This window comes from Carcharodon carcharias, chromosome 15 (assembly GCF_017639515.1).
Source record: "Carcharodon carcharias isolate sCarCar2 chromosome 15, sCarCar2.pri, whole genome shotgun sequence".
Taxonomy (NCBI): Eukaryota; Metazoa; Chordata; class Chondrichthyes; order Lamniformes; family Lamnidae; genus Carcharodon; species Carcharodon carcharias.
Genome location: NC_054481.1, coordinates 10,441,490 through 10,469,084, shown reverse-complemented (window position 1 = coordinate 10,469,084; position 27,595 = coordinate 10,441,490). Strand labels below are relative to the sequence as shown.

The 27,595-nt window shown below is 40.4% G+C and overlaps 1 protein-coding gene across 8 annotated transcripts in view; it reads right to left on the bottom strand.

The window, feature by feature from the left end:
* Positions 1 to 273: 273 nt before the first annotated feature.
* mapk8ip3 (mitogen-activated protein kinase 8 interacting protein 3) overlaps positions 274 to 27,595 on the bottom strand; it is a 195,222-nt gene continuing 167,900 nt past the window's right edge. For 6 of the 8 annotated variants that reach the window (XM_041206011.1, XM_041206014.1, XM_041206017.1 and 3 more), the window contains 6 exons: positions 23,853 to 24,024; positions 22,999 to 23,112; positions 11,196 to 11,234; positions 5,312 to 5,494; positions 4,659 to 4,802; positions 274 to 3,591 (listed from right to left, as the gene is read on the bottom strand). In XM_041206011.1, the coding sequence (XP_041061945.1) occupies positions 3,476 to 3,591; positions 4,659 to 4,802; positions 5,312 to 5,494; positions 11,196 to 11,234; positions 22,999 to 23,112; positions 23,853 to 24,024 (768 nt within the window). In that variant the 3' untranslated portion in view covers positions 274 to 3,475. The remainder of the gene's footprint in view (positions 3,592 to 4,658; positions 4,803 to 5,311; positions 5,495 to 11,195; positions 11,235 to 22,998; positions 23,113 to 23,852; positions 24,025 to 27,595) is intronic. The other 2 variants (XM_041206015.1, XM_041206018.1) reach the window with 1 other exon arrangement.

The window sequence follows — 27,595 nt, the reverse complement described above, 5'->3', positions numbered from 1 at the left end:
GACCCCAGTGGGCTGTTAATAAAATGTCAGAAGATAACTTAAATAAACTGGTATTTGCCAAAACATTCAGCGTCCTGTGTTAGTAATGTACAGCACATGGTTATCACATTGAGTTTGGTGGGTAAGCATCAGTAGTGCCAGGACCTCATGCCACAGAACTATGTACATAAGCATTGGTAACAATTTCTTTTGCATAGAGACAACTTCAAGCTGAAACAATGAACAATTTGAAATGTGACATATGTTTCAATTGGCTAATGAATACAACAATTATTTTATGATGTGAATATGTTTATTACATATGGAACAATTACATGTTAATTAAGTTAATTACATTGCACAAGGAAAATAGCTCAGAACATATCCTTACACCAGCCAACCCTCTCTGTACACCCAACCCGACCTTTTCATTATACACCAGGCAGCGTTTGTACAGGACTCTGCTGTGAAGCACCAGTGTTTACACTGCAGAATCTCTCTCTCGAGACTGTAATACATAAGAGATACTTTACATGACAAGAGAGAAACCTCAAATTGCTACTGGCAGAGGACCTGATCTGAATGCCCAGAAGGGCCATCACCTTATTTATGGACCCTGAAAAATGATCACCTACTCAAGAGGGGAAGCAGATACAAGTCAAATATACCGCAATCATGTCGCCAGAGGAAAAAATAGATACCTGCTGACTTCCAAACCAGTATTATTACTATATCCTGCCATGAATGAGAGTTCTTCTGAAGAACAGCTGGTACATTTTCTTCAATCACTGTTAGTGATTTTGTTTCCCCTCTGAGCTCCATCATCATACTTTACTGCCAGCCCCACTCAAAATTTTCTCATTCCTACTTCACAATGAAAATGACTGAACAGATAAGCTTTCTTCTTATTCCTAGTCAAAATGACCTTGTTATTACCTGCATTACACCAAGGAAGAAAGGTGTAGGTGTGGAATAGTCTGAGGGTGGTGTGTTATATGGACATACATATACCGAAGAATTACAGAATGCAAAGGTTTTGAATTCACGAACAACATTTATAACATGTATTCCAGGATATGTACATGATCAAACTTAAAAGAGAATCTCTGTAAATCCACACTCAAAAGTTTTCCTATCAATGCCCTAGCACAGCTGACTCAGACATATCCACAGAAGATGTGTGCAGGTCATAGTAGTCACTCAGTTCTTATGTGCAATTCATAATATTCCCACATGGCTCAGGCAGGAACTGATAAAACTAACCATCCCTTTCAAATAACACAATTAATTAAATGCTTTGCCTTTCAATTTTGCTCCATGTTGTCTCCTAAATGTTTACCGCCACTGTGCTGTCCTTCACACAAAAAGCATGGATGCAAACTTCTCCACAGCTACTGTCAGTGCACTGGTCAGCAGTCATCCTCTCTAATTTTGTTCATCTCTTCCTGCCTCTCTGGGTGGCGTACCATCTAAGTCGCAACATTTAAAGTTGTGAACAAAGATAAGGACCAAGAAAATGCTATTTGTTCCCTTGAGCACCTTTTCTCCTTTACAGACTGTTCACAATTTGTGTGCGCTTCTTCAATTTATTTAATTTGAGAAAGATGACAAGACCTATACTAAAGCTATCAGCTTTTTGCATCCAGAACTACATATATCTATATATATATATATATATATATTGTTAAAACTACTGGGGCACACTATCACCACAAAAATAATGAGGACTGCATTGTAAATAACCTAGAAGGTATTATTGAATACCTTGGTATAAGCAATGGTTTGTAATCATTACCCTTGCCAGTCTTCTCTAACCAAAACCACTTCTGGAATTGCTCTGCTTTTACTCGAGACCATTTCACTTTTGTAAAGGACAACTGGGAGCAAGTAAAAAGAAACTTCAAAGCATATGGTATCTCACTCAATGTTTCAATACTGGAATACCATGCATGTTCATAATGCATATTGCTGTGTCATGGTGAAAGGGTAACTGACATAGATCAGTGATGAATACTGAAATGTCTTTCTACACTTCCTTTGGGTTAGTGAATGTCCATCCAGTGGGCCTATAGCCAAGGTGAACTCAAGATATTCGCTGCAATCTTGCACACAACCTATAGCTACCCATCCATAAATCTGTCCAGAAAAGATACCTTTCCAGCAAATTGTGCAGCCAGCATCCAAGATCTTGTTTTTATTTCATTGTTATAATAGAACCCTTTAGAGTAATTCTATTTATCCCAAAAGAAATATAACCACTTAAAAATCAAAGGGATGTATATTTCACAAAAGAAATTCATGGATTAAAATTGTTCATTGAAGGGGGCAGCCATAAATCCCTGTCCATCTTGCTCCAAAATTTCTGCAGAACCCAATGACACTCTGAAATGAATGTTGAATGCATCCTATTGAAATTCCATTGTTCCTTATTTCTGTTCAGATATCGTTACGCATTAAAGCAGGTAATAGGCTCCACCAAACCCTTAAATATGCCAACTAGAACGCTGACAGCTACAATGAACAGTGGTAAAAATTCACTTTTTAGAGCTGTGTGGAAACCCACCTTAAGGAGAATGCACTTCTTCCCCCCCAGAAAGAAATAACATCCTCAATGGTACCACCTTTAATGTGACCGAATGGGTAGCTAAAAATTGATTTAACATGTGCTGTAATCAATCTATTCTCTGATGAAAGTGATCTGAAAAATGGTTACATTTCCCTCCGTCATTGAACATCAGTGATATCCTTGGACAAAATGAACAGAGCCACATCAATTCTCAGTCTTCACATCTTTCTCTCTCTCTCCATTTTATTGTGCCCATAATGTTGTTCTTGAAAATATTTACCCATCTTTCTAGCCCTCTTACCAGTCATTTGGGTTCTACTGCAGGGGCAGAACCTCATGGGAAACTCATTTGAGTGAAGTAACAGTTATAGGCAGCTGTTTAAGTGTAAACATTAATGGAAATAATGTTTTAATAAAACATTTTGGGGGTAAATTTTGACTGATGGAAAAAAGGAATTAAATCCTAATTTTAAATGTAAATAAACTTTTAAATGCAGGGTATATGGACAGATATGAAAAGTTGCCTTATGACATTACTTCCTCCAGCACTTGATGTGCATCATGATGGCATCCTTAGAGTCAGTTCAATGTTTTAAGAACAGGTTAATGATAAAGGCAAGTGCTTGTAACAGCAACAAATTTGGTTAAATGGTGAATAGGGATTCAGTCTCCAAAAAAATCCGGTGTTAGCTATTCCTAAATTATTTTCACATATCATTTCATTTTTAAATTGAATTCAAAAAGGCGTTGGACAGTCCGTTGCAAATTTCAAACAAATGACCAATTCCAAAGCGAAGATACCATGGAAATGCAACAGAATTTATAGATTTTGAGAGGCTTTCTTCATGGACAAGAACAATGCAGGGTATTTTATATGTACATACAGATGATGTGCAGGCATTTAGGGGTGAGTTTTGTGGTAGTAACATCTCATTCAGGAACATATGACACCTGCCAGACAATGATGTGGCTTCGTTCTGCCTTGGAGAGGGCCGGTCTGATTCCGTCTGGCAAACTTTCATCCGTCTCATCATCCTCACCATCACCTGTATAGAAAGAGTTACTGAGTGAAAGAAAAATGTGTACAGATAGAGGGACACACACACAGGGATATTGGGGAGGCTGGGATTGGGTATGGGGATGGAATCTAACTCCAACCCACACAGGGCAAAAGTAGATTAAAAATCTACTTCTCTTTCATATTAAAAGTTTGAACATGCTTAGTCTAGTTCCTTGTTAACCTAAGTCATAGCATAAAAGTGCCCTGAAATTTAGTGCCATTCATGCTAATTTACCAAATCTCTCTGAGAAGTAGTAAAATTGATTTCATTAGAAATAGACATTCTAAGATTTGAGGTTTGGATACACTTACTGAATAATGTGATGAGGAATTTTGTAGTGCATCTGAAAATTTTGCTAATTGTAAACAGAATCTACGCTCAGTCCCACAGTACTGTCAATCCCACCTTGACAATTACGAATATACACAATACCATCTGTCGACCTCTACCACTTAGCAATAATGCATGCTGCAGCTTTTTTAATGATGATAATTTGTAAAATTATCTGCACTGTAGACACCAGAGAATGACATTATAGTTCCAGTATTTTCTTTGCAGATTGTAAGCTGTGCCAAGAAGGCATTCTCATGTTGATATCAAATGGAAAAGACATTCTGAAAGTACAAATTTTAATGGCCTGGAAATGATGGGTTAACACCTCAGTTAAAATAGTATTGATAGAAATTTGATACAAGCACCCATGTAATTGCATTGCCAATAGAAATTTCTAGCTTTATATATCATGACAATTGGGTCAATGCTTAAAAAAAAGTGGTGTTAAAATTTTCCATAAAATTGAAGCATGACAAGATGTGTGTTAGCATGTGTTGTGTGCAGGATGGCATGTGAAAGATGTTGAGAACTGGGCAAATTGGCCGGACAAAGTTAGCAGGATGGTCTGCACAGGATGTGTTAGTAAAATCATATGTACAGAATTTTGCAAACAGGATGCATCAACAGGAAAGGTTAGAACAAACTGAGGTGAGGAGAGCAAACGCTTTGAAAATCAAAAGATTTTTCTACGCTACTTTACGTAGCGGGGTCTGACTTACCAATCCTAAAGTCAATGTAGCCTTCTCCTCCACTGAGCACTAAGACAGGATGCAGCTTCCGCTCTTCCTGCTCAGGTGCTGTGGGTCCCGGATTCTCTGTGGGGCTATCCAACACACTGCCATTCAATGTTGCAAGAACGTTACCTACCAGAACAAGACATAAAGAGCACTAAATACAGTGACAAAAGACAGCCCCTTAAATTCACCCTAAAAAACAATCCATGTTTGTATTGTGTATTGGTTGTAGATGGTTCCAAATAGGAGTCTAGCGGGTCAAAGGTCATGGGGCTAAATTCCTTGGGGTGCTGAATGTTAAGTGAACTTAGTCTGGAAATCCCTTCAACCAGTGTGCTGCCAGAAATTTCCAGCCTCCTGTCTACCCTCACTACTGGTCTCATCCTATATCCTTAGGACAAGGTAATTATCATAAAAGGGATAGACCTCCACACCACCTACAAGAGATTAAGGAGAATGGAGATATGGGGAGAGTGGGATCCAGAATTCAGAAAATTCTCTCTCACACAGTATTGAATAGCTCAGCTGTCCTATAGGAAGAAAAGGCACAGGAACCGAATGCTTCAAAAATGCTTTTAGATATTATAACATGTGACCATCACAATGAGAAAGAATAGTCCTTTAGTCAAGTTACTTACCTGGCACCGACGCAAAGAATTTGACAGCATCCCTGTGTCCATGGAAACAGAGCTGGGCTTGAGCCATAGAACAATATGGGATGAAGCTGCCAATTGAGGCCTTGTCACTGCTCTCATCAGCATACACACGAATCACTCCACCAGGACGGTTTCCTTCACTGCCAGTTGGTGAGGTCTTATTGGCTGCAATAATTACAACAGCAAGACCAATTTAAGGCTGGACTAACTTTTCGCAGAGTTGAAAACACAGAGGTTCACAGTACACTGAAACCTGTTTTGATAACTCAGCTGTAGGAGTGTAAACTGCCATTCACGTTGAGCTTACTTGTATATCACTTTGAACATTTACCAAATATTCCATTTCATCCTTCGAGTTCCAAAAACTCAACAACTCTCTTACAAACATGAAGAATACTTCAATAAAATGAATCTGCAATGATGCTGCAATGAATAACCCAAATTTTTCAACCCTCCTTCAGATAAAAAAAGGAAGAATGTACTTTGGGGATAGAGGGCAGCCAATGCAACATCCTTGTTCGAGAAAGGAGAGAAGGATAAACTGGGTAACTACGGATCACTTAGTCTAACATCAGTTACAGGCAAACTCTTGGAAACCATTGATTCAAGATAAAATTAGTGAGTATTTCCAAAATGCACAGATTAATCAAGGACAGTCAGCACTGACTTGTTAAAAGCAAGATCAAATTACTGTGGATGCTGGAAACTCAAACTGAAAATGCTGGAAACGTCCAGCGGGTCTGGCAGCATCTGTGGAGAGAGAAACAGAGTTAACGTTTCAGCTCAATGAATGAACAGTCAGCGGCCTGAAACGTTAACTCTGTTACTCTCAACAAAGGCAACTGGATCTAATAAATTTAAGAGTCTTCTGATGTAGTGGCTGATTGCATAGTTATAGGGAATGCAGTGGATGTAGTGAGTTTTCAGGAGGAGTTTGATATGGTGTCTGGCAAGAAGATTGTTAGAAAAATTCAGACGTGGGATGAGAGGAATTGTAGCAATGTGGACAGAAATATGATTAATGGACATGAAACAGTTGGGGTAAATGGGTATTTCTTGGAGTGGAGAAGGAATGGAACTTGTGTAAATGTAGAATCATGTTTGCTAATGACAGATATTTTCATATAACTCAATTTTTCGTTTAATCCATATCAGTAAAGTTAGGTTAAATGGGATAAGTAAACAAATATGTGCATCAAATGCCAGCAGTAAGGTAACAGTAACTATCTTCTATAAATTACTCAACTGAGTTTGCCTCAGGGACATTGGAATGTACAGGTTTCAGTGTAGTGTTAAACCCAGTAATCCAAAACAGCACAGCTCACATTAAACGTGCAACATGCAAACAGATGGCAGAGAAACCCAAGAACCCAGTGTGCTATACAGCGACTTCAAAACAGATATCACTATTTATACAGCAGTGCATGCAGTCAGTTGAGAAAGCATCTCCAAACTTCATGTGGACACTGGTTTCTCAAATCTCCTTCGTTCCTAGCATTTTTACCACACAAAATCGCTTAACAACTGTCTGAAAATTGCAATATTACTGAGAGTTTTAGTTATTTTTATAATATTGGGGGAGGGCAACAGTGATAGGTGATACCTGGTAAAATTTCTGGGGATGCTTTATATAAAATAAAGCCCAAAAGACAAATACTATCTTGATGCTCTACCATTATCTCGGGGTCAGTAGCCGAGCCTGGAAAAGTATAAAAAACCTACACTGCCAGTTGACCTCACAAAACTGCACTATAGTAAATTCTACTAAAACAATTCTACTTGTTTCCTGAAGTTTGGAGATGCTCCTTTAGAAAGCACTACCAAAACCTTATAAGATCAGAATACTACAACTATGATGTCTCCCTCAGCCAGCACCAGTGGAGCTTGTGCAGTGTATAGGGCCAGCAAATCCACTTGTGCCTTAAATTCTGACCTATACCCCCACCAACCTCCCCTCTCTTCTTCATCTCTCTGTATCATGGCATCTGGGGAACATTGCACAAAGAGGAAGCAATTTGATGGGTGTGTTGAATGTAAAACTACTCCCTCCTGCAATGTGGAAAGCATATTTTAAAATTTCCTACCGAGCTGGAACGTATTCTTGTGGACAAGGGTTCTCACCTTGCACCAAAGAGCCAATCCAGACACCAATGCACATCACATCAGAGAGTAAATCTATTGGGAATCCAGCACCAGCCTAGCTATTGCCCAAAAACTCAGGTGTGCCCAACCTTGGCTTTTTACTCCTGACCCGGCAATAATGTTTTATTTTTTGACAACAATAGTTGAATAAGAGTTCCTCATTTTACTTGAAATAAGGGATGAGCATTAATATTCATCCAAAAACAGAGAAGGAGGCAGGAAGTGCCTTGGTTTGATGTCTTAAGCAAAAGATTGCATAAATATGTAGCACTCCCTTTGTACCACAATGAAGAGCATCAGCGTGTGCCTCACTTCAAAGATCCTGAGGTCAAACATTGATATTGGGCTCAACCTTCTGATCCTGAGGTGAATGCTCTGCCCACAGATCCAAGCTGCCCCCAGAGAAATAACAACTCAAAAGGAAATAATGGCTGTGGCTTAAAACTGTGAGGAGCTGAAGCTGGTAGTTAACTAAAATCACCCACCGAGATTCTGGTGGGGGACAGGAAAAACAAAGCTCTCTGAAGACAGTTATTGAGGGGAAAAGTTGCCATAAGGTCTCCGAGTAAACTTACTTCACAAAAGATGCATCTCACAGAGATTATAGTGAGGAAACTACTCAATTGTACCACACACACTACAAAATTCTAAGATTTCCTTTTCAAACCAAAACCCATTAATTAGTTCAGATGTCATTATGAGAAATACATCAATATGTCACCTTATATGGAATATTTAAGGCTTATATCAATTATCTAATTATTAGGACTGTTAAAGAAAAAGCTGGAAGATGCACCAGTAGCTTTGTGAGTTGCAGCTCAAAAATGTTTCAGTACATTGATAAAGATTAGACAAACTCATTAAGCTTCAGGATGAGTAATGCAATATTAATGCGTTTGGAGTTAAATGGCATTGATTACATTTCTGCTTCAATGATTTAACATCTTAGGCCATCCATTTGCTAAAAATTTTACTACCATATTTTTTTCCCCAGCTACTCTTCCTGCCCTTCACACATTCATCTGCATCAGAGTTTATCCAGCCAGGCAGTGAGGTGAATTGTTTACAAGCCTCTTCCTGTATACAAGCAGCAGCCTGTCATCACTGATTGATTTTCTCCCTACAGAGAAGCCCAACTCCTCTGTTTTGTGCCTGACCCCAATACTCAGTTAAACTCAGAAGCTCGGTGTTGGAAATTTAATGTAGGAGAGCCATGAACGCACCCATTCAATATCTCCGTAGGTCGCTCTACACAACGGAAATTAATTTAACCACAAACTACTTCACTCAACAAGAAAGGAGATATACTTTCCTGTGGCTATCCTTGGCTCCCTCCTATTCCTTTATTTCTCATCTACATGTTACCCCTCGGCGACATTATCCGAAAACACATCAGGTTCCACATGTACGCTGACGATATTTGGCTCTAACTCACGACCACTTCTCTCAACCTTTCCACCTTCTCTGATTTGTCAGACTGCTTGGTCCGATATCCATTGCCAGGTGAGCAGAGATTTTCTTCAACTAAATATTGGACAGACTGAAACCATTGCCTTTGGTTCCCACCAGACTCCATTCCCTAGCCACCAACTTCATCCCTCTCCCTGGAAACTGTTCGCGGCTGAACGAGATGAGCTTCCAATCGTGTTTTCCCTCCTTCGTGAAGACTGTCTATCTACATCTCCATAAACATTGTCTGACTCCACCCCTGCTCCAGCTTATCTGTTGCTGAAACCCTCAGTCATGCCTTTATTACCTCTCGGTTACTCCAATGCTCTCCTGGTCAGCCTTCCATCTGCTAAGCCACGTAAACTTCAGCTCATTCAAAGTTCTGCTGCCTGTATCCTAACTCGTACAAGATTCATCCCTCCCTCATGCTTGCTGGCCTACATTGACACCCATTTCAGCAATGCCTTAATTTTAAAATTCTCATCCTTGTTTTTAAATGAATCCATGATCTCGTCCCTCCTTATCTCTGCGACCTTCTCTGACCCTACGACCCTCTGTCTTCCCTGTGATTTTCCAATTTTAGCCTCTTGCTCCACCATTGGCAGCTGTGCTTTTATCTGTCTAGGCCCTAAACCATGGAATTTCTGCCATAACACCTTCTACCTCTCTTTTTAAGATGCTCCTTAAAACGTAACTCTTTGGCTAAGTTTTTGGTCAGCTGTCCTAATAATTCCTTATGTGGTTTGGTATCAAATTTTGTTGGATAACACTCCTGCAAAGTGCCTTGGGGCATTTTACTATGTTAAGGGTGCTATATAAATGCAAACTGTTGTTGCAATTATTAGCTTTTAACGTGAAAGACCTGACAGTGCAAATATTAAAATAGGCTTCCCCTTGTTATATGTTCTTTTTTAAAAAAATCCCATTAGAAACACATCCAGTAGTTCCACTATTCATTCAGTGGGGAAAGGCTGCCTCAACTAACAATTTCACTCCAGTAAGGAAATAAAAACAAAAGGGGGCCTGGACAAAGGCTACTGAAGTAAAACAGAATGGCAAGACGGACCATGGCTATTCTATTCAGCCATGAAGAAGTAGATGGATCACTCAACAGATTGTTCCACACAGCCAAGAGGATGAACTGGCTTTAGTTCTGGATATCCGCTGCTCCGCTCAGTTCCTCAGATGGTTCAAAGCAGACATTACACCATGACTGCTGTCAGTGCTACACTACAATTCATTAAAGGAGGTGTATTGGTCAACCTGATTGTCACACTTGTTTGCTCTCCTAGAAATGGAGCTTCTGCCATAGGAGGGGGCTCTACCTGGCAGCCTTGAGAAACACACACACGAGCAAAAGGCTGGTGAATTCAAATGTAAGCCACACTTAAAACCCGCTGACTGGGAGATAGATGTTCTACGTTCCATTACAGGTTCAGACTCACTGCTAACTGGCTGGGAAATGCACACTTTACTCCATGTCTACTCCTTTCCCATACAAGTTCTCTTTTCTCTACACTACGTATGGATTGCAAGGGTTCAAGAAGGCAGCTCACCACCACTTTCTCAAAGGCCACTAGGAATGGGCAATAAATGCCTGCCCAACCAGCAACACCCACATCCCGTGAATGGATTAAAAAAATGTTTTGGCTTTCAGCACCTTGCTCAGAAAAATGGCTTATTGCACATCTTAGGGAAATAAAGCTGAGTCTGGTGTTTAACTAATCTGACTGCCTTTGCTGTTTTCATAATGTCCATATTACCATCAATAACTATGACAATTTTGTAATTGCTAATGTTAAACATATTAAAGTGAGCTATAAAACCAGAGAACCTCAAACTGCTACCCGATTTTGACTAAGTTCATTCCAATTGAAACCTTTATGCCATGGGTCAGCGTTGGGGTTAATTAATACCATCTGAACCAAGAGAGCTCTAGCTGCGTTATGTCAAATTTGCAGCAAATGTTTTCCTATAAAGAGTTTGATCGCATTTTCCACATCAGCTAGAAGAAAAAGTGCATTTTCGCATAAAATTCTGAGGCAGGAATGCTATAATTTCCACTCCCCCACCCACCCCCCCAAAGGACCATGTGGTGAAAAAGGATGCAGGATGTACTGGCTTGGTTTGTATGAAGAACACATTACAAATATATGACTGCACAATCCAAAACTTGACAAATGAAATGCAAGCAGGATGTGTAGGGCATGATGGAAAAAAAATATTTAAAGAAAAATGACACAGCCAAAACAAAGCAGTCAGCTTTTGAACTTACCCCTGAACCCCAGCAGTTGACCTCGGTGCAAAACTACAGCTGGAGGAGGGAAGGCAGAAGAAAAAAAACGATTCAGAGAGGAAAGGGAGGAAAGGAGGGGAAGAAGAGCAGACGACGCAGGGCTGTTAACAGGAGAGCCCACAGGATAGGATTGAAACTGAAAAAGACAGGCATGCTAATCTCATTGATTGCAAACTTTATTGTGCATCTCGCACACACACACACACACACACACACACACACAGTTAAAATAAATAGGTGCTCTTTAAATAACCAATCGGCAAAATGCATTTTTGGTTACAATTATCTCATCGGAAAATCTGAAAAACACACAAGTTGTCCAGCATAACCAGTGAATTTCAATCACATGGCCATGTACCACATGGTACAGATATCTCTGATCTGCTCTGACTTAGCTGATCTGAGCTCAGAAAGTGGTGGAAATGCTACAACCAGTCTCAGAGCTTTTGGGATCATGTGGGGAAATAGCCAGGGTTTCCAGTCCTGATCACTGCCCAGCACCTCCTGCTAGACGTCTGTTTATGTTACTGTTTGGTGAGGGTAGGATGGGGCTTGTATGTGTGATTTCCCTCCCAACCCTTGAGCACACTAGCCTACCGGCATGTGCCTTTTAGACTGTGGCACATCAGTTTGGTCATGTATCACAAAGTGCCCATGGAACCATACACCAGGAAGGAGTCAAAACCTTCGGGGGAGGAAGAGGGGAAGGGAAGGAAGAAAACTAGCAGAGAAAAAGGATAAAAAGGAACATATTACGGAGCGTAGTCAAGTCTGTGAACAATGCAAACTTGGTACAAGCACACAATTCCATTGTAATACTTCCATTCTCTTTCACTCTAAATATTTATTAGGACATAATATTCCAGTATACTATCCTCAAAACCTGATCCAACTATACAATTCATATATATGATTCCCACTATTGACAAACATTAATTCAAGTCAACACTCCCAATCTATCATTCCAAGTGAGAAGGCTGTATTTAAAGATGTGCACAAGATAATGCTATAGTCTTCTAGCTTTGAATATCTGCTCATCTGAATTTTAACTTGAACAACTGTACTACTAAAGACAGATCACCCCTCCCTCATCATTTTCACCTTTGATTCTGTAAAACTTTATATGTTGTGTTTAGATCAGTTCTAGAAAAAACAAGTACCACGACTAGTTTCCAACACAACTACGCTAATTATGTTCTCTGGTTGTCAATAGAATGAAGAGGAATCAAGAAGATTCCACAGGAAACGGTGAACTAGTCAGCAGTAAGGTTTCATAGAGTATGTTTGTTAGATAAAATAACCAACACCAGTGAGTATGTTGAAGCCTGGGTTAAGATGACTTTCATGAATTGCTCAAACCTCACTCTAATTGTTTACACATCGACTGAATCCTTTTGATCAGGCACTAATTTATATTTCATTTTCCCTTTAGACCATATCACGCAAAAAGCAATGTATAATCCCTGGACATTCTGAAAATTACAGCCTTTTGTCAGGAAGATATAATAATTCTCATAATGTTATTGGAATTCATTGTAAAATAGTGGAAATGAACAAGGATGGGCAAAAAATCAGAGTTCTAAATTGGGGGAAGGCCAATTTTAATAATATCAGATATGATTTGGCCAGAGTGGGCTGGGAGCAGCTACTTTTAGGTAAATCTGCGTCAGAGCAGTGGGACTCGTTCAAGAAGGAAATAGGGAGAGTACAAGGCCAACATACTCCAGTAACGCCAAAGGGTGGGACCAACAAATCCAGGGAAACCTGGATGTTGAGGGGTATATAGGATTGGATAAAGAGAAAATAAGAGGCTTATGGCAGATACCGAGGGCTCAAAACAGCAGAAGCCTTAGAGGAATATAGAATGTGTAGGGGGAAACTTAAAAAGGAAATTAGGAGAGCAAAAAGGGGGATGAAAAAACATTGGCAGGTAAAATAAAGGAAAATCCAGTTATTTTACAAGTACATTAAGAGTAAGAGGATACCCAGGGAAAGAGTAAGGCTAATAATCATGTGGTAATTTGTGTGTGAAGCTGGAAGACATAGGTAGGGTTCTAAATGAATATTTTGTGTCGGTGTTCACAAGTGAGAGGGATGACGTGGGTATGGAAATCAGGCAGAAGGACTATGATATAATTAAAGAAATTAGCACTGGAAGGGAAGAGGTTCTAAGTGGTCTGGCAGGCTTAAAAGTAAATAAATCTCCAGGCCCAGATGAAATGTATCCCAGGCTGTTGAGTGAGGCAAGGGATGAGATAGCAGGGGCGCTAGCAATAATTTTCAATACCTCTCTGGCCACAGGAGAGGTGCCAGAGGACTGGAGGACAGCCAATGTGGTACCATTATTGAAGAAGGGAGGAAGGCATAAACCAGGGAACTACAGGCCAGTCAGTCTAACCTCAGTGGTAGGGAAACTATTGGAAGCAACTCTGAGGGATGGAATTAATCTACACTTGGAGAGACAGAGATTAATCAAGGACAGTCAGCATGGTATTAAGGGGAGGTCATGTCTGACCAATTTGATTGAATTTTTGGAAAATGTGACCAGGTGTGTAGATGAGAGCAATGCATTTGACGTAGTCTACTTGGGCTTCAGCAAGGCTTTTGATAAGGTCCCACATGGGAGACTAGTAATGAAGGTAAGAGCCCATGGCATCCAAGGCAATTTGGCAAATTGGATCCAGAATTGGCCGAGTGGCAGGAAGCAGAGGGTAATGGTCGAGGGGTGTTTTTATGACTGGATGCCTGTGTCCAGTGGGGCTCCACAGGGATCGGTGTTGGGTCCCTTGCTGTTTGTGGTATATATAAACAATTTAGATTTGAATGTAGGAGGGTTGATCAGTAAGTTCGCGGATGACACGCAAATTGGTGGGGTGGTAAATAGTGAGGAGGATGGCCTTAGATTACAGGAGGATATGGATGGGCTGATCAGTGACAAATGCAATTTAATCCGGATAAGTGTGAGGTGATGCACTGAGGCAGGACAAACAAGGCACGGGAATACACGATGAATGGTAGGACCCTGGAAAGTACCGAGGATCAGAGGGACTTTGGTGTGCATGTCCACCGGTCCCTTAAGATAGCAGGACAGGTAGATAAAGGTGGTTAAGAAGGCATATGGGATACTTGCCTTTATTAGCCGAGGCATAGAATAAAGAGCAGGGAAGTTATGCTGGAACTGTATAAAATGCTGGTTAGGTCGCAGCTAGACTATTGCATGCAGTTCTGGAATCCACATTGTAGGAAGGATGTGATTGCACTACAGAGAGTGTGCAGAGGAGATTTACCAGGATGTTGCCTGGGCTGGAGAGTTTTAGTTATGAGGAGAGATTGGATAGACTGGGATTGTTTTCCCTGGAACAGAGGAGATTGAGGGGGGACATGATTGAGGTGTATAAAATTATGAGGGGCATAGATAGGGTAGACAGAAAGGAACCTTTTCCCCTTTATGGAGGGATCAGTAACCAGGAGGCGTAGATTTAAGGTGAGGGGCAGGAGGTTTAGAGGGGATGTGAGGAAGAATTTTTTCACCCAGAGGGTGGTGGGACTCTGGAACTCACTGCCTGAAAGGATGGTAGAGGCAGAAACATTTAAGAAGTATTTGGATGTGCACTTGTGATGCCATGACATACAGGGCTATGGGCCTAGAGCTGGAAAATGGGATTAGAATAGTTAGGTACTTGTCTGACCAGTGCAGACAATATGGGCCGATGGGCCTTTTTCTGTGCTGTAGACCTCTATGACTCTAGTGGAGTATGTGTGTGTGTGAGAGAGAGAGAGAGAGAGAGAGAGAGAGAGAGTGTGTGTGAGTGAGTGAGAGACTTAATTGAATTAAAGGCAGCTGGTCTGAAGGCTATGATATAAATGTGGTAAACACTGGGGAAGCTTAGAATGTAAGGCATAAAAGGACGTTTGCATTTTTAAATAAACCAGACTAATTGTTTTCAAAGGAGGGGTCAAATGTGTCACCTCACCAGGTGAAGTTTAGAAACTGTGTGTTTATTTTTCCCAAAGACTAAATGGTATAATTTAGTGCTTAAGAGAGATTTTTATTATCCGAAAGATAAAGTCCAAGGACATAGTGAAATAATGGGGGAGGTGATAGCGTTGTTGCTGGACTGGTAATCCAGAGACCCAGGGAAATGCTCTGGGGAACAGGGTTTGAATCCCAGATGGTAGAATTTGAATTCAATAAAAATCTGGAATTAAAAGTCTAATGATGGAACCGTCGTCGATTGTTGTAACAACCCATCTGGTTCACTAAGGCCCTTTAGGGAAATCATCCTTACCTCGTCTGGCCCACATGTGACTCCAGACCCACAGCAATGTGGTTAACTCCTAAATGCCCTTGCAAGCCACTCAGTTGTAAAAAACTGCTACAAAGTCACAAAAAAGGATGAAACCGGACGGACCACCCAGCATCAGCCTAGGTACTGGAAACCACAATGGCATTCTCAGCACTGTCGACCCTGCAAAGTCCTCCTTACTAACAAGTGGAGGCCAAAATTAAATTTGGAGAGCCGTCTCACAGACTAGTTAAGCAACAGCCTGACACAGTCATCCTCATGGAATCATACCTTACAGATAATGTCCCAGATGCCACCATCACCATCCTTGGGTATGTCATGTTCCACCAGCAGGACAGTCCGAGCAGTGGTGGGGACCCAGTGGTATACAGTTGGAAGGTAGTTGTCCTGGGAGTCCTCAACATCAACTCCGGACCCCATGAAGTCTCATGGTATCAGGTCAAACATGGGCAAGAAAACCTCCTGCCAATTACCACCTACCGCTCTCCCTCAGCTGATGAATCAGTGCTCCTCCATATTGAACATCACTTAGAGGAAGTACTGAGGGTGGCAAGGGCACAGAATGTACTCTGGGTGGGGGATTTCAATGTCCACCACCAAGAGTGGCTCGGTAGCACCACTACTGACCGAGCTGGCCAGGTCCTAAATGACACAGCTGCTAGACTGGGTCTGTGGCAGGTGGTGAGGGAACCAACAAGAGAGAAAAACATACTTGACCTCATCCTTACCAATCTGCCTGCCGCAGATGCATCTGTCCATGACAGTATCAGGAGGAGTGACCACCACGTAGTCATTGTGGAGATAAAGTATCACCTTCACATTGAGGATACCCTCCATCATCCTGTGTGGCACTACCACCGTGCTAAATGGATTTCTATGGGAAGAGATTTCGAACACATCTAGCAATTCATGAGATGCTGTGGGCCATCAGCAGCAGAATTTTATTCAAACACAATCTGTAACCTCATGGCCCGGCATATCCCCCACTCCACCATTACCATCAAGCCGAGGATCAACCCTGGTTCAATGAAGAGTGCAGGAGGGCATGCCAGGAGCAGTACCAGGCATACCTAAAAATGAGGTGTCAACCTGGTGAAGCTACAACACAGGAGTATTTGCGTACCAAACAGCATAAGCAGCAAGTAATAGATAGAGCTAAGCAATCCCACAACCAACGGATCAGATCTAAGCTCTGTAGTCCTGCCACACCCAGTCATAAATGGTGGTGGATAATTAAACAGCTCACTGGAGGAGGATGCTCCACAAATATTCCCATCCTCAAATGATGGAGGAGCCCAGCACAGCAGTGCAAAAGGTAAGGCATTCGCAACAATCTTCAGCCAGAAGTGCTGAGTGGATGATCCATCTCGGTCTCCTCCAGAGGTCCCCAGCATCACAGATGCCAGTCTTCAGCCAATTCGATTCACTCCATGTGATATCAAGATGTAAATTAAGATGTAAAAAAGGCAGTAAATTATTCATGAGTGACTTTCATCTTCATGTAGATTGGGAAAATCAAATTGGAAGAGGTGACCACAAGCAAGAATTCATAGGATGTATTCCAGACAGTTTCCTAGAACAATATGCTGTGGATCTAACCAGGGATCAGGCTATTTTGGATCTGATAATGTGTAATGAGGCAGGTTTAATAAATGATCTCAGAGTAAAATATCCCCTAGGAAACAGTGGCCCTAACATGGCAGAATTTAGCATTGAGTGTGAGAGAGAGAAACAACTATGCTAAACTTAAATAAGGGTAATTACAATGGAATGAGCGCAGAGTTGGCTGGAGTGAACTGGGAAAAGAGTTTAACAGAAAAGACGGTTGATGAACAAAGGCAGACATTTAAGAAAGTAGTTCATGACTCACAACAAAGATATATCCCAGTGAGAAAGAAGGATTCTAGGAAGCAGGTAAACCAACCATGATTAACCAAGGAAGTTAAGGGTAGATAAAAACAAAAAGTTAAGGGTAGTATCAAACTGAAAGAAAAAACATACAATGTGGCAGAGATTAGTGGTAAGCCAGAGGATTGGGAATCTTTAAAAAACCAACAAAAGATGACCAAAATAATAAAGAGAAAATAAACTTTGAGGGCAAACTAGCAAGTAATATAAAAACAGACAGTAAGAGCTTCTTTAAATATATTGAATAAATATATAAAAAGAGAGAGGCCAAAGTGAACATAGGCCCCTCAGAGAATGAGGCTGGAGAAATAATAATGGGGAACCAGGAAATGGCAGAGCAATTGAATAAATACTTTGCTTCAGTCTTCACGGCAGAAGATACTAATAGCATTCTAAAAATACTAAATAATCAAGGGGCAAATGGGAGGAGGGGGGAAAAGGAGGAAATAAATACAATAACTATCACTAGAGAAAAAGTACTAGGGAAACTAATAGGGCTAAAGGCTGATAAGTCCCCTGGACCTGACGGGTTGCATCCTAGGATATTAAAGGAAGTAGCTACAGAGACAGTGGATGCACTGGTAGTAATCTTCCAAGAATCCTTAGATTCTGGAAAAGTCTTAGAAGATTGGAAAACTTCCAAAGTAAGGCCCTTATTCAAAAAGGGGAGGGAAACAAAAAAAAGGTAACTAAAGACCAGCTAGCTTAACATCCGTCATTGGGAAAATGTTAAAGTCAATTATAAAGGATGTAATAGCAGAGCATTTAGAAATACATAAATAATCAAGCAGTGTCAGCATGAAGGGGAAAGCATACCTGACAAATTTACTAGAATTCTTTGAGGTAACAAGCAAGATAGATAAAGGGGAACCAGTAGATGTAATATATTTAGATTTCCAAAAGGCATTCGGTAAGGTACCACACATAAGGCTATTTAATAAGACAAGAGCCCATGGTGTTGGGGGTTGTATATTAGCATGGATAGAGAATTGGCTAACCAATAGAAGACAGAGTTTGGATAAGTGGGGCATTTTCAGGAGGGCAACCTGTAACTAGTGGAGTGCCACAGGGATTAGCGCTGGGGCCACAATTATTTACAATATATATTATGACTCAGATGAGGGAAGTGAATGTACTAAGTTTATGGTTAAGTAAGTGGGCAAAAAACTTAGCAGATGGAATATAATGTGGGAAAATGTGAGGTTATTCATTTTAGCAGGAAGAATAGAGGAGCTGAATATTACTTAAATGGAGAAAGACTGAAGAAAGCTACAGCACAGAGGGATTTGAGAGTCCTTGTGCATGAAACCCAAAAAGCTAGCATACAAGTTCAGCAGATAATAGGGAAGGCAAATCAAATATTGGCCTTTATTTCAAAGGAAATGGAGTATAAAAATGGGGAAGTCTTGCTAAAACTATACAAAGCACTAGTTAGACCACACCTAGAACACTGTGAACAGTTTTGGTCCCCTTATCTAAGGAAAGATATACTAGCATTGGAGGCAGTCCAGAGAAGGTTCACTAGGTTGATCCCAGGTAAGGAGGGATTTTCTTATGAGGAGAGGTTGAGTTGGTTGGGCCTGCACTCATTGGAGTTTAGAAGAATGAGAGGTGACCTTATTGAAACATATAATATTCTTAGGGGGCTTGACAGGGCAGACACAGAGGTTGTTTCCCATTGTGGGAGGGTCTAGGGCCAGAGGGCATAATCTCAGAGTAAGAAGGCACCCATTTAAAACAGAGATGAGGAGGAATTTCTTCTCTCAGAGGGTAGTCAATCTGTGGAATTCTCTACTGCAGAGGGCTGTAGAGACTGGGTCGTTAAATATATTCAAGACTGAGATGGACAGATTTTTAATCATTAAGGGAATCAAGGGTTATGGGGAAAAGGCAGAAAGTAGAGTTGAGGGTTATCAGATCAGCCACGATTTCATTGAAAGGCATAGACTCGATGGGCCGAATGGCTTATTTCAGCTCCTACATCTTATGGTAAAAACCTATTACACTTGGTGGTCTTATTACTACTGAATTCAAGGCATGCATCTCAAAATTTATACAAATTGCAAAACAAGTTGTGGCAGTTGTTTCGAGTTTCCCTTTGGCATTTGAACAACTCAGCATTTACCATCAGCTGTGCCATAACACTTTTAAATTATATATTTATATATCAGAAGGTGAAGATTATTTGCCTGTACTGTTGTATCTGATATCCAATGGCAATTGATCTCTGATACCAATGATATTACCTGTTATTTCCCTTCATTACTGATGCCCTCTGCTCCAAGGCACTCATCTTATTCATTTTTCACAGAAAATACCTTGCACATTATTTGGAATAACAGCCATGCCACTATTTGTAGGTGAAGTATACTTTAGTGTCTCTACTAGAGTATCTCCAGTTGACAATACAGTTTCCCCAAAGTGTTTTTTTATCTTTAACTTTTATTTCAAAAGAATACTGAATATCTGTATGAATGGCCTGAATATTTAACCATACGTTTATGGTTACATCACTGCTTTCAATTAACATTACTGATCTAAGACAGTTTTCAGTTTTAATATTAAACTTATAATTGATCCAAGTGTGGAACATTTGACAATCACACTTATGGGGCTGGTAAAAAGATACAAACAGAAGAATTCTGGGCAAACGAATTATAGCTTCATCCCAGTTTATCCAGATTGAGCAGTACTATGAATAAATCCCTTGAAGACCTGTCACTCAGAAATATATTCTCCTTTGCACGAAGTGAGTGAGATTTGAAGAACTGCACAACAAACATGCCAAAAGTGGGCACAACTAATCAGTAGTGGTTAGTGCAAGCAGTTCATATTTCAAGCAAGGACCATTGCAAGGCTTCATTAAAACAGCTGCACATTATATGGAAGGGATCCAGATCATCATTAAAAATGGGAGCGGCACATATACAGAAAAATATGAACATAAACACATACACACACTCTATTAATCAGATCTGCAAGTTGTATTGACTAATGAACATATTTTTTGGCCATAATTTTATTTAAAAGCTGTTTCGAAATATTAACTTAGTTAAATGAATTGTGGTGAATTGTGCTCCTGGATAGATATAGTTATGAATAAATTAACTGAAATATGATATACAACTGGAGCAATATAATTAGTGTTTTATTCAAACCAGAGGATTTGTACTATCCCTGACTATCATTTATCGTGAATTGAGTAAAATGCATGATATTGAACTGATGGGCAGCGATTTGCTGAGGAAATAACAGCATGTTTCTTGATGTATAAATCAGCAACAACCTGTGGCAAGGAAGAGCTACCCCATCAATTGCAAATACTAACTGTGGCATGATTTGCACCACTTTGCCGCTAGCTTCACAAAAACGGCATCTCATCCTTAACCTCCCCTTGAGTTTAATGCAATTACAATATTTGCACATTAACTGTTCAGTAAACTCGGCACTGAAGGTTAAGATTGGCAATTAATAGCTTAAGTATTTTTAACAGAATGTTAATGACTGCCAGATAACCTCTCTAGCTCAGAAAGTGAACTCATTTCCTCAGGTAGTAAATTATACTGTCGATTTTAAAAATGTTAAATTTTAAATGTTTACATCTTTTTCTTACTTTTCCTTTCTGTGTCGTTTCCCTTTCTCTCTTAATCCAATCTTTTTTTCCTCTTCCTGTCCCTGATTTGACATTACATTAGCCCATTTTAATTCACTCTCCTTCTCAGTCCTTTGTTTCTTTCTCAATCCCTAATTCACATTGGTTAACGAGATACACAGTTGATTTGGTTAACAAGATACACAGTTGATTCCATCATTTACCAAGATCCCAGATGCCCTGTTGAACTCGCTACGCTGTTATCAGCTCATACTTCACACACAGCAACAAAACATTTCTGAGCTGAAGGGTGTCGGAAAAAGTCTAACTAACCATGAGCTCCCCGCTCCAGAAAATTTCAGTTCAATGTTATTCTATATTACGGAATTTGTAAGAATGTACACAGGTAAGTTTGGTTTTGCATTTGTGAGACGTGTACATTAGGGAACTTAAGTGACTGTTAGTGAAATGTGAAAGAGTAACTTCACCCTGAATGAGCTTTAGGGCAGGATTTTTATGTCCTACAGGCGGCCGTGCGCTTGTCCCAATCGGGCATAACATAGCGCGCGATGAGGTCAGGCGAGCATCCCGACATCATCGCGCACTCACTCGATATTTTGGTCGGTGGGCGTGCGCAAGATTCAGCAGCCTACCCGCCAACAACTAAGAGGCCGATTAGGACCATTAATCAATTAATTAAAAGCTACTTTTTTGCTGCCCGTCCAACTTTACGGTTGGCGGGCAGGCGAATCAGCCAGGAGGCCTTTAGATTTTTTAGGAAATGGACGGGATGAGGTTTCCAACATTAATTTAAAGAAAAAAAATGTATTGACAGAATTTTTACTATGTCTTTGTTCATGTGGGAAATGTTTTTCACATTGTCAGAATCTTTATTTTTTTAGTTTTAATATTTTACAGTTCCCTGAGGCAGCCCCCCTGTCCTCAGGGAGCTTTCAGTGTGCGCTCCTCCACGCATGCACAGACTTTTGCGCTCGCACTCCTCCCACCCCCGGCCCCGGCAGCACTGAGCTTCTCAGCGTGCCTTTCATACTGGCTGCCCGTTAATTGGCCAGCCAGCGTGAAATGGCAGTCGGGGTCCAAGTGCCGGCAGTGGACCATTTCCTGGCTGCTCCCGGGCCCACCCAGTGACCCGAAAGTCCTGCCCTTAGTTCCAGTTTTAGATCAACTACCGTTTTTTGACGGATCATCGTTCTGAAGGATGAACCTCACTGTGCTACGACTCTCTATGTTAATAATTGTAATCATTTTTTTTTGTTGCATTTTATGTTTTATCTTGAAGCACTAATTCTCACAGCAATTTAATCTTTATATACATAATAATTAATCTGTATATGAGATAGAATTAACTTTCCCCTCAATAGATCTCCTGCATTAAGCATTCAATTTTTTGGATCACTACTGGATTTTTGACCGTTGAATTAATTGATAAATTCTGCCTCAAAGCACATTCCCACATCTAAACCCCCATCCCATTGATTAACATAATTTCCACAAACTATGAAAATGAGCTCTTCTGCAGCAGATGCCACATTATATGCTGTGATGTGGCTTTTTCTGGAAGAGCTTCAATATTATAAACAGCTGTTGGACCTGCAATTTCCAAAGTGGCAGTACCTGACTGGAAATGATGTAAATACAGCATGCAAAAAGCATTAAACACACATAAAACTTCAAAAAATATGAAGTTACAAATTAACGCAGTCAACAGCTTAAATATTCAAGAGAACAAAACATGGTTTTAGGCTAACCCACTAGTAAGTAACAACATCATCATCATCTTCCACATATGTCAATCTTCTGTCAAAATGTTTCTAGATCATTGATCATGACCAAGGTTCATTGGTGCAACTTTTTTTTTTGTAGCCTGGTGTAACAGTGACAAGTTTTTTTTTTTTTAAATTGGCCTGATGAATTCATGTCACATTACTAACCCGGTCAGACTTTGTTAACTTACTTTCTGTCAGTGGGATAGAGATAACGACTCCATTTCCTGTCCCCACCCAAAGGCGGTTTCCACCAATAAGCAAAGCTGTGATTCGCACAAAAGAGAATCCCAATTTGCCAGTACCTGTCAATCAAAGCAAGAGACTTCAGAAATAGTTAACAAAAGTGATGCAACTCATACCAGCTTATGGGAGCACACTACAAGAAGTAGGATCTTAATACTTAACCTGGCTCCCCCTACAACAGACTGATCCACAACAGTAACTTAAATATAATTTATAAAAATAACATTTGAATCAGATGATTCTGGATAAGGCAAAGGTTTTCTGGCAGGAGCTGGTGCTAACAATACTGTGACGTCACATTCACAAAACATAATGGTATCAGCAGCAAGGTATCCGACTCGCTTGGAGCATTCCCAGTTGCTTTGGCAGTTGACTGCCAGACTCCTATTTAAAGAGATGTCAGTTACAATCTCAACCATCATCTGAACGGATTCAGGTCTGTGGGAAGCTTCAGCAGCTCTTGGGTCAGGCTGTTTGACAGAACACCTCATGGCAATGAATAATTCAGCTCACTGGTGGGAGTGAAATATAGATGGGAAATATACTCCGCAAGTTGTGTTTCCTTCCAAGGGGTGCATTAGCACTGGGTAAAGATGTCCATGAAGAACAGCATCAAACTCTCCTCAGCAACTGGAAACAGCCAGGATAGAGAAAGATCATAAAACATAAGGAAGGGTAATGTTGAAAGGAATGACACAAATTGTTAGGATGACAATATCATTACAGTGACTGTATAAAAAGCAATTCAATGTCTAAGACAGTAAGCTAATCGTGTCAGGGAACGAGTGAAGAAACATACCTAACATCTTACTGACATAAGGCTCAATGTCTACATCCTGTAAATGTTGATGCGTGTGCGCATGATATAGGCGCAATGTGGAATCCAGGCGAATTGATATCCAAACCCCATCTCCAATCCATGCCAATTGGCGTACTTGGCTTTCCCTTCTTGGATGAGCATCAAAAGATTTCTGTTGTAGAAACAACAAAATAGCAAGAGTTTGGCATCAGAAGATGATTCCACAGGTACAAAGATATAAGAATATTATGACAAAAAAAAACAAGTAACCTCCACTTTCTCGTTACATGGTGTATGCATCACAATGGAAATTGCACACCCAGTGAGAGTAAATTAAACCATGGGACTGGGTGATAAAGCACACTACCCTTTCACCTCTGGGAGCCGAGTCAAAATCCACATCACAGGGTGAAAATTTTCCCTCTGTCAGCTGTCAGGATCTCGAAAATATGAACTGAACTGTGCCAGTACTGTAGATTGTTCCCAGTGTAGAAAACTGAAACGTTTACTGTTGTACTATTGGTGCTTTTCTGCAGTTATGTCTAAGGTGAGAGAAGTACATGGAGAGATTTATACTACTTTTACTTATGCTATGTAAACCAACTTCAGTAAACTGTGGGTGCACCATGGGAAATTATTCCATTGCCCAGCACTGGAAACTTTCACTTTTATACCTTTTCCGAGTTTTTTTCTGTCAGAGTATATACTAGTGTATGTATTTCATTAAAATTGCAGGTGTATAGAAGCCTTCTAGCAATATAGAGCACAATCTCAGATTTCTGCTATCATTATTAAACTGCCTGAGGTGTGCTGTTCCAGTTAATATGTGGAAATTGCTCACAAGGTGAGAACTGCAATATCACTATCAGTTGGAAACTGATGAGCAAAAATCAAATGTTTCCATTAAACTCTCATCCCATCATGCTGGACTTAGTGACTGAAGCAGAGAACATAGTTGGAACCTTAACCTTCAGTGAGAACGTAAATTGGGTGATATTGGATCAGCTGCCCATCGTAAAACCTGCCTGATTTGACTTTTCATTAAAGTCACAGAAATCAAAAATCGGGGCATATATCAAGTGACTGATTCAACATTGTCCATTTTACACCCTCAATGACATTGAAAATGTTAATCCATATCAACTTTTGAGAATGAACCAGATAGATGGTAAAAGAAAGGGAAATAAAAGAACACAGGGACTGGTTACATTCATAGGATTGGGACGACTGGCCATATGGAGGATAAACAATATGAGCTGGCTGGGCAGGACAGCCCATTACAATTTCTGTGTGGTGGTGGTGTGGTATAGGTCACTCAGGGAGTTTGAGCTGCTGTGGCATTTAAACGCATGCTGTAGTCTGGAGCTCGGGATAGTGATGGCAGAGGTTCCAACTTGCTTACCATCATGTGGCTCACCAGGAATTTCTCCCACTCTCACCGCCTGCTGTTGGTGTGCTGGGACAATTTGCAGGTTGCTAATCAACCTACGTGACAAACACATGTTGCTTGACCATCAAGTCGAGACTTGAACCCACAGCTTCTGGCTCAGGAGGAGAGGTAAAACCCACTGCGCCACAAGACCTTCAATTTCTGTATCACTCACATTAAATAAGGCATTTGAATGATTTCCGTTGTGCAATAAAAAAAATTAAGAAACACTGCCATTTCGGGTACGATTCCTCATAGCTGGATTGGAAAATGCAATTTTAATACCATAGGGATTGCCAAAATTACCACTGTGGTTAAAACAAGTATATTCTAATGTTGGATATTTGGATTCCTGTCACCTTAACCACAGCTTCTCGATTGCCTTAACCACATTTCCCATTGTCAGGTATTCTATACGTGAAATACAGTGTATGCATGACAGTGCTTTGGTGCCGTTTGGTCTCAGAGGGAAACGATATTGTACAAGAGCAAGAAGTTATGTTGAACTGGCATAAGACGCTAGTTCGGCCTCAGCTGGAGTATTGCACCAGTTCTGGATGCCGCATTCTAGGAAGGATGTGAAGGCATTGGAGAGAGTGCAGAAAAGATTCAGTTATAAAGATGGATTGGAGATCTTGGGACAGTAAGACAGTGGCATAGTGGTATTATCACTGACTAATATTCCAGATACCCAGGCTAATGCTCCGGGGACACAGGTTCTAATCCCAGCACGGCAGATGGTGAAATTTGAATTCAATAAAAATCTGGAATAAAAAGTCTGTTGATGACCACATTACTGATTGTTGTTCATCTGGTTCACTAACGTCCTTCCTTACCTGGTCTAGCCCACATCCCAAGAACAAATAAAAAAAAGGCTAAACGGAGATTTGATAGAGGTATTCAAAATCATGAGAGGTCTGGACAGAGTAGATAGGGAACGCAAGGATCGCGAACAAGAGGGCACAGATTTAAAGTAATTGATAAAAGCAATATGAGAAAAATCTTCCTCACACAGAGAGTGATCAGTCCCTCAGGCAGGTTCAATCGAAGCACTCAAAAAGGAATTAGACTGTTATTCAAAAAGGATGAATGTGGAGGGTTATGCAGAGGATGGCACTAAATGAATTGCTCATTCGAAGAGCTGGTGCAGACACGATGGACCAAATGGTCTCCTTCAGCAGTGTAACAATTGTGACTTTGTGATTTCTTTTCATGTTCCTTTATCTCAAGCCTCAGACACCATATGGATTTCAAACTCTGCCATTTTAGTTAAAAATGCTACTACTGAGCTAAACCTAGCTCTCAAGGGTTAAATTTGCAGAACAGTGTGACTAACAGGTATAATTTTGGTTTCAAATGGGGTGTCTGATCCAGCAATGGGCAAAGAAAGATAATTTGACAATCCAGCAACTGTGCAAATTCATTGCTACGACTGTAACAATCTTCATTTGATCTCAGCAGGAGTCACTGCCAAACGCGGCTGGTGGATTCTGTTCAAGGGACTGCAGTATAGTCAGGTTCTTAAAAAGAAACAGAGGGAGCTATAAAAGCAGAAGGCAGACAAACAGATAAGTGCTGCACAAAGGTTGAAAGTATAGAGGACTGCAAGGGCAAAGGGATTACAGAATCACAGAATTGTTACAGCAAAGGCAGCCATTTGGTTCTGCTTGGGCTAGGGGCCAGAATGCAGAAAAGTTGTGTAAAGTCCAACAATACAACCCACTGAAGTGAGATAGCCTGGCACGTTCATTCGTTTTATGTTATTAAACAGAGATAAATAGATTTAATTGAACAAAGTAAATCCTTACTATGGAATAAAGCAGTTTAACAATTGAAACAAAACATCACCTCTTCTGCCAACATTGAAAAAAATAACACTTGCCAAAGATGACTGTTTCAGGTTACAAGGAGTTCCATTGTTACAGATCAGGTTACAAAAGTGGATATAATGTGAATCACTCCCATAAAAGTAAGACAAATGGAATGCTCAGATGGGACCAATTCACACCAACTGACAGTCCTGAATTCACAATTTTTAATGTTTTGATAATGTATAATTTGAATCACCTCTGAAACAAAGCCTACGGACTGTTTTATAAATCATACAACCTGGTTTGTGTCTTGCTGACAAGTATGCTTCTGTCCATTTTAAATGTGGCAGTGAAAGACAGCCACCATTTTAACTCTAGTTATTCAAAACTAAATAAAGAAATTTTCCCTAGTTACACAGGATAATTGGTTCTGTGTAGGTCACAGCAAGAGAGGATTAAAAGGAATTGGGATAGATGATTTTATTCAGAAAGCAAGAGGAAAA